Source organism: Pecten maximus, chromosome 10, assembly GCF_902652985.1.
Source record: "Pecten maximus chromosome 10, xPecMax1.1, whole genome shotgun sequence".
NCBI lineage: Eukaryota > Metazoa > Mollusca > Bivalvia > Pectinida > Pectinidae > Pecten > Pecten maximus.
In genome coordinates, this window is record NC_047024.1 from 39,589,957 (window position 1) to 39,598,440 (window position 8,484).

Here is an 8,484-nt window from a genome sequence, read left to right on the forward strand (position 1 = left end):
TAAAGATATATTTTGCATATTAAAGCAGTTATACTCCGAAAATAAATTAACTGCATCGATAAACAAATTAAAATAACTTCAGGTAAATAATTACGTCAAATACATAAACATACAAGTTTGATTGAGAGCTGTTTCCACTTTGTTAATGTATTAATGAACATAATCCACTTAATGTTTTTATTGTGATGCGTGAAAACACTATGTAACGGAGCATGTGGGCGTGGCCATCGTATTAGATCCGTCTCAAAAGCGGCAAAAGCATTGTCAATAACAACAGAGAGCGAAGCAGTACAATTTGAGTCAAAATTTAATTAATATATGCAAAACAAAGAGCACACACATTATTGCAGTTCAGTTTAAGTTAGTTTATAAGATAATTTCCAGTGAAATGTAATCAGATGTAAACAATATATATTAATAATGACTAAATCAGCATATTACCTGGCCCGTAAGGGTTAAATATTACAATATAGAAGGCAGAATTAACGTAAAACTTTATACCTATGGTGAGATAACTCTAACATTACATTAATCATTAATGAGCATGTGTGAATAATGAGCTTTGTACACGTGAATAAGAAGCGTTGTGCTTTACAGAGTTGCTTTTATGATTGTAGACCTGAATGGATATCCGGGAAACCTAGGTTGGAAGGAACAGCATCCGGGAGAATAAGTCCAGATCCGGAGGGAGGCTGAGGGTACAGACTCATTTCTACAGTAGCATGTACTCGTTCGAATGGTGCGTAATCCGGTGGTGGATCGGTGGCATCCACGGTAGAGGGCGTGGTAGTCGTCACGGGTGGATTGCTGTCATACTCCACTGGGGCCTCAATTACTGGCTCCTTTGGGAGGGTCTCTAAAACTCCCGCTGAAATCATGAAATATTTTGTTCATTTATTGTGAATGGACAATGAATCGATATTTGAATATTATATAATATGGTATTTCATATTGTGACTTCTAGCTATATAAGTAATTTTGTAGTACAAACGTCCTATTCAACAGTTACAAGTTTAATATATTATTCAATATTGTCATTTATATTTTTTGTTATAAACAGATAATTGCATACAGTAGTTTCGAATGTTAGCGAGGTCTCTTTTTTTGTTCCTGGTCCTTGAAGGCAACGCTAAACCAAAATCCTAGCAAATGTTTGATCAATTATCATGATATAAGTGTTAATCTTCAGAGAAAACGTTGATCTGGCTTTGCTTTAAACTGAGTGTCATCAGGACAACCGAGCAGACAAAACCCTCGTGAAATTAAACAACTTTATATCAGCAAGATCTCATCGATATCTAAGCAAAGAATTACAAACAGAATATTAAACCAACCATCTATAAAAATATAAAAGTGAGAAGAGAAAAAAGACGGAAATCTTGATATTATATATACGTGTATGCAGAAATTATAATTATCCTTACACACATCTATAAGTGCGCTAGTTCAGTTACTTCATTCAATAAATGAACGTTATACCCCGATTCTTGCGTTATGATCTATCGAAGCTATCGTGGATATATGTTGATATCTGTGTCTATTTATGCATTATTTGTATCCTTCCTGTTGAAGGTTACTTATGTCTGTTTTAACATTCAAACAAAATGATTAAAGCCCTTACGTGTTGTGCACACTGCACTATTTCCTACACAATTCTGCAACTTTTGATCCCAGAACGTGAACGGATAACATTCCATTGCCTGTGGACGAAGAGTCCTGGCGTGATCCGTGACGCACTGTATGAACATATTACAACTGGTGGGATGCGGTCGGTAGCAAGCAACTGTTGTGTCTGCATTTTGACACTCAAGGCAAGAATCTGCAACGAAAAAAAGTTTTTGTTTGAAAATAAACAAGCAAATATAGATGCTCGTCAATGAGATATTAAAGATGAGATAATATACCGCAGTGCAAGGAAAAAAAATGTTAAAATCTGAATTCCAACCAATACAGAAAAATAGTGTTAACGAATTTGACTTTATGTCCAGGATTTGAGTTGTCGTATCGTTGAAGAAATATATAATACAGCCTGTCTATCCCGAGTATCATACAAGTTGTGTTGTATTGACCAAGGTTCCCTTCATTAGTGTAATAAATGTTTTGGTATATTAACACAGGCTCCCTATCACGAGTGTTATACTTCTTCTTTTTTTTCTATATTGACACATAACTGCATGTCTTACAGGTGAATTTTAGGTTTTTCATTTACATTTTCATAACTCATTTTACAATTAATAGATACAATCTCTCTTGCCTTTGGTACATTGAACTAAACTCGTTCAATGCTTTTATATACCACTCGATCGAACTATTGAACTCGTTTAAGAAATTCAATATTACACTCATGTTATATCATAAATATTTATACATTTTATGTTTGCACATCAGAGATCATGCTCATGCTTGTGCCTTGTTGTTTCTGAAATTATTTGGTTTATATAAGCAATGTATCAGTATAAACTAATCAGAAACGTTGTTATGCTTAGCAATGTACGTCATTAAACCATGTGATCAGTATATTCAAATCAGAAACGCTGTTATTTATGATTAACTCGACCTTAAAATTCTTTTAACCTTAAAATTCATAACAATATCTAAATTCGGCCAATAATATTATTTCTCAACCGATAACAGATATTAATTCAGATAAGTAAGTACCTGCTGGCAAAAATTCGGAATCTTTGATAATTTTATAGTTGGGATTTATAACATTTGTGTCACTTCCGGTGTTGGTTGAGGTGTCAGGAACATATTCATTTCCTGTGTTGGTCGAGGTATCCGGAGCATAATCACTTCCTGTTTCCCCAGTTGTGGCAGTGTTTGTGGAAACAGATCCAGAAGTTCCCGTCATGCTCCCTCCAGTACTTGGTGGGAAAGGTGAATTGAGCACTGTATTATCGATAACGAGGTTACCGGAAGTGAGCTGCAAATCGGGTGCCGGAGGATCAGGTACGTTCTGGTTTCCAGTATCAATGACAATTCCAGATGTGTCAATGGGAGATATTCCAACTGTTACGATAAAAATTGAAAGATAATTAAATCGGTGGTTACAAAGAAAAAAAACGTGACACCGGCGCATTTCTTTTTAGCAGATTCATTTTCAGTTTCACTACATTTGCCAAAGTGACTATATCTGCAACTTTCATATAACATTTCAGCTTACAAGAGGAATTTCTGATAAATCTTCTTTCTTATCAAAAGGCGTTTTACAGTTTTCTACTTCAAAATTTTTACCTTCGACTATGTTGTCTTTATCATTCTGTGATTCCCCCGCATCTGTAGAAACAACATCATAAAGGATCATCTTCTCCGCCCCAATATCTTTGTCAACAGGTGTCAACGTACCTGTACCGGTGGACGGAACTGTTTCCTCACCGCCAAGCCCTGTATCTTCAGTGTTCATCGCTGATCCTATTTCAGCTGCTGTGGCCACATCACTGCTATAAACTGTATTATCAGTGGAACCTGTACTTGTTCCAATAACTGAAGTAGGGCCAGGTTTTATCACGGGAATACCTGTTTCGATGGTTGAATCACCATTAGAAGTAGGCAAAAGACCTTCTGGTAATTGTGACTTGTCACCATCTATAGCTGCAAGAACTGCTCCAAGACGTCTAAGCTGTTCAGGGGTTAGCTGCATTAGCTGACGACGGGTAAGTAGATTTTTGACTTGAAGACTCTCTGGAGACGCTTGGGATGCTGTTACACGTTCTCTCATCTGTGGAGTCAGCTTGGGTAGAAGATGTTGTTTTTGGGCATCTGTTAGAATCTTCCACATAGCGACAAACTGCTCCGGGGTCATTTCTTTTGCTACACTCTCTAGATTGTCCATGCTGAGGGAACGAACGCGTTGGATAAGCTTTAATGGGTTTGCCTGACGGGAGAGGAGTTGAAGTTCTTGGAATATGGTGAGAGGTCTGACAGCTGAAGGAATGACACGCGGAACGTTCCTCACTCTAAGGGGTCCTATAGGAGTGACGACAGGGAGACTTCCTGGCATTGATTGTCTACCAATCCCCGGAGGAAGAAGTCTTCTACCAAACCTATTAGGGATGATTCCAGGCACAGGCCGAATGGGTGTAACCCGTGGAAGGTTTCCAGGAGTTATAGGTCTCGAAAATGGCCTCTGCAAAGGCCCTGTAAGCATACCGGGTACATGACGCGGAGCTGGGGGCAGACGGCCGTTATTTCGCAATGCCCTGATTTCTGATGGCAGAAGACCCCTCAGTTGAAAGGAATTAATCTGAGGTACAGGTACGCCTCTTGATCTCATAAATGCGACTTCAGCCATTGACAATTTTCTCCTAGCCTGCAACTGCTCTAATTCGGCTTCTGATAAACCAGTTGCCTGTATCCTGGCTATTTCGAGCGGGCTGACCCCTCTTCGTTGCAAAAGTTGTGCAAGAACTGTTGATATCTTACTAGGTACTGCAGTTTGGGGTACAGATCCAGGAGACATGGTCGCCTCAGTATTATTGAAAACCTGCGTGCAATTCATCTTAAATCCATTAAATCGCCCTTTTCTTATTCCATCTTTGATGAACATAAAATTCGAATCTGAAAAATAAAACAAACACAAATTATATGACAGCGGTTTGTTTGACATATTAATTACCCATTAATCATTTTCGGGAGTTTTTAATGCAAGGACTGATATAACATAATCGTTCATCATCTTGGGGGTAGGACAGGGGGATCCCTACCCGAAGGGAAAGATTTCTAAGTTCACGAACACATGGAATGCCGAATGTTTTGCATCTGAAGAATCTTACTCCGGGGATTGCGATATTGTTGTCTCTAATAGTGCAATGAATCCTTCCGCCCGTGACACCTGGAAAATTTATTATGTTGTCTTTACAATAAGTCAACATGACTTTAACAGCTAGTCTTCTGACTGCTGCATCAACTAATACCTGACATTCAATTCAAGTTCTAGTAAATGCTGTTCTTGAATTTGTCTTTTTTCATTGATTCAATCTGTAAATTTTTATGAAAACAAATATTTTGACCAGAGTTTAACACAGATTTGATCAGAGGAACAGTTAAAGTTGTCCCTTTAGTAATTTTCGCTATATCAGGTTATTTACAACTTCAATTCCAACAAAGACTGTAAAAGTTTTTTGTTTTCGATGCTTTATTTTCCGCAGATTTATCAAAATTTTGAAGAATAAAGGATGCGCGCAATTTTGATTTTATACTTGAAAAGAGCATAAACACTACTTTTAATTCTGGACATCGCTTCCAAATGACCTTAACTATTACGAGTAATACATCACAACAAACAACCTATCGTGACATAAACAATTTGTTCGCTTGTCAAAAATGTTACGTTACCAAACGCCATCAATTTATAACACTTGGTTTTGTTCATGAAAATATCATTCAAGGTTAAAAATAGGTTAAATGTTACATTAAAATAATATTCACAGGTAAACGATTCTATCAAATAAATTATCACGTGTCATTAGTTTCCAAAATGAGAACAATGAACTGTCGGTGAAACCAGTGTCTAACTTAAAAACCAATAAACCGAGCGCAACTGGGACAATTGGAAATCTATAAGGCCGGAAAGGACCTGTCTTCCGGGAATGTTAGGGTTTTCTGATTCATCGTATACATCCGCCATAAAAATCTAAATAAAATCTAGTTAGTTTCTGGTTCTCAAAATGAGAAAGCACGAACGTATTGAAAGGACGAATGTGATCAATCATTCAGTTGGACTGCATTTTCATTCGTGTAATGAGGTCAATCGCCTATGTGTAGCGGTATAAACACAAACTTTGACAGATTTGTCATCATGAATGTTTCATCTTCAGTGTCACTTTCAATAAATCAATCAATATTGGTACAAATTACCATCGACATTGATAACTCGTCAGGAGAATAAAATCATGTCATTTAAGACGTGACCAATTGATTAAGATTAGTATAAATGGCATTCACTACACTATAACGTGCCATAGTATAACCTGTTGGGTATGATTCATGACTTCTGAACAATCAATAATTCCGCATATGGTATTATAAATCTTAATACTTAGTTAACGACCTTGAATGTTATTCTCTGCTGCAAAGCTATAACACTTGCCTTCTTATAAAGAATTCATGTTCCCTCCCGCTATCCACTACATTCTGACCAATGTGTTATCTGACCAGCGTTATAGATAATTATTATTCCCTCCCCGACGTCTGACCAATGATCTATACATTTATTATTTCCTGTGCGCCGTCTGACCAGCGATCTAGACATTTATTCGTCCCTCCCCGCCGTCTGACCAGCGCTCAAGACAGCTATTATTCCCTCGCGCCGTCTGACTGACAAACGCTCTAGACATTTATCATTCCCTCCCCGCCGTCTGACCAGCGATCTAGACATGTATCATTCCCTCCCCGCCGTCTGACCAGCGATCTAGACATTTATTCTTCCCTCCCCGCCGTCTGACCAGCGCTCAAGACAGCTATTATTCCCTCGCGCCGTCTGACTGACAAACGCTCTAGACATTTATCATTCCCTCCCCGCCGTCTGACCAGCGATCTAGACAGTAATTATTCCCTCCTCTCGCCATCTTATCAGCGACCTAGACATCTATTATTCCCTCCCCGCCGTCAATGTTATCTAACTGGTATCTGACAAACTATTGAGACATTCATATTAAACTCCTCGTCATCAGTTGTCCTATGTTTTTCTGCTATCAAAATGCATTCCACTTATCGGAAGTAAATTTGGATTGAAATAAACGGATCTAATGGCTCGTCAGCAACTGTATTAAATCTTCTCAAGATTAACAAAAAAAAACTGTATTCTAATAGAAATACATTCAATTCTACATTGAATTATTCAAGCACTTCGAACATAAGAGAGGAAAGTGGTTACAATACTTATATGACGCGAACAGGTTGACTGATGAGGAGGGAAGTTTTAAATAACTTATAGAACACAAGATATATAATAATGTATCTAATGTTAATAAATACTTACAATACTTTTCAGGAATACAGCGACATACATCTTTGAGGTACACCTTTGGCAAACTAACAGTATCATTGCATTGTTTGAAGACATACTGCATGCTGTTTCCATCCAACGAACTCTCAACATAATGCTTCGGAGAATAGTATGGAATTCTGTTACACTGCAGCGAGGAGTAGCACAAGAAAATATTCAAAAAAGTCTCGATCGCCATTTTATATCGAGTCTTGATCCAACGAGAAGAAAACGAAATATAGATTAAACCACACTCCTGTCTGGAGCAGTTTAGACGCACGCCAAAAACACACAGTTTCGAATCACAAACTAACCCTTCTGCTGTACGTTATCTCATACCGAACTTGTGCTTGACATCAGACCCGATGGCTTAATAAATCCTCTGGACGGTTCATGCGAAACTGACACAGGACGACAGACGAGAAAGCGTGGAAATGATTGACACCTGTAAACGGCTCATTACCGCTAAAACAATCAATATACTCAGAAGACACCGCTGACGCGAATTGTATTAAGTTTTATTTAGTTTTACATGTTGGGAGGATAAAAATGTTCGTGACTTATCAGTGATTTTGGTAGGTAAATGTTTAAACAAATAGGCTGTTCCTTCTTCATCATACCTGTGTGACGTAAGTGCATGATACACGAACATGCATTCAATGTAGCATTAAATAACAAAACATATTGCGTCACACATTCTATTTTCATTTTTATCAATCTTTAAGAAAAAATCAGCCAAAAACCTTATTCTTGAGTAAAATATCAAAATATCAGAAAAGGGGAATACAAAATATTACATAAGCTCCCAAAATGTAACTCATCGAAGTTTAAATGCCTTAGGTTTGGTTTTGGATTTTTTTTGTTCGGGAATTTCGATCTTTCTGTAGACCTAAACTCTCTTGTGCTCCGACATGTTCAAAATTACATCAAATCCAGCAATGTATTTTGATGTGTATCTTGTATTTTTTTTATTTTTATTTTTATTTGTTTTTTGTTTGTTTGTTTTTGTTTGTTTTTTGCGAACTATGTCAGATATTCTATATGTGTATGTCTATAGCATTACACTACTTCAAGCAGAATGTGCTGTCCTTTCCTGGCTATTTAAACATGTTATCCTTGTATCATGTAGACAATGTTTTTATTTCCTGACTATTCTTGTGTTATCGCGGGTAATAATTTTAGAGATTTTCATTGAAATCAAAAGAATCAAATTTATACGACTTAAGACTTCGCGATCCTGTCATGAAATTATATCTGATTTCCACAAATGTTGCTCCTGATGTCAAATTTCAAGTGTTTAACTCATGACTGTTGGTACACTGAGTCACAACTGGAAAGAAATCATAAAGTTTCGATAAAGTAACACTATAGCTTGTCGACAGTCTTACACGTAATTTATTTCGTGGATATTTTTTACATCTTTGTCTTATTTTTTTAAAATTTTTACGTCCCTGTCAATGACTCGCGAAATTACGCGGCTATAAGTCAGAAGTCGTGTT

At 37.2% G+C, this 8,484-nt stretch overlaps 1 protein-coding gene across 1 annotated transcript; it reads right to left on the reverse strand.

Annotated features, from left to right (window-relative positions):
* Positions 1-289: 289 nt before the first annotated feature.
* Positions 290-7,245, reverse strand: LOC117335364. The gene is made up of 5 exons (XM_033895315.1): positions 6,980-7,245; positions 3,235-4,557; positions 2,659-3,009; positions 1,622-1,819; positions 290-868 (listed from the first exon to the last, which is right to left on the reverse strand). Exons 1-5 carry the CDS (start codon positions 7,182-7,184, stop codon positions 606-608), a joined length of 2,340 nt encoding a protein of 779 aa, XP_033751206.1. The 5' UTR covers positions 7,185-7,245; the 3' UTR covers positions 290-605.
* Positions 7,246-8,484: the final 1,239 nt, after the last annotated feature.

Coding starts and splice junctions, on each gene's coding strand:
- LOC117335364 (XM_033895315.1), bottom strand. CDS start 7,184: ATGGCGATCGAGACTTTTTTGAATATTTTCTTGTGCTACTCCTCGCTG. Junction 4,558..6,979: donor CTGTATTCCTGAAAAGTATT/GTAAGTATTTAT, acceptor TTTATTTTTCAG/ATTCGAATTTTATGTTCATC. Junction 869..1,621: donor TAGTGCAGTGTGCACAACAC/GTAAGGGCTTTA, acceptor TCATGATTTCAG/CGGGAGTTTTAGAGACCCTC.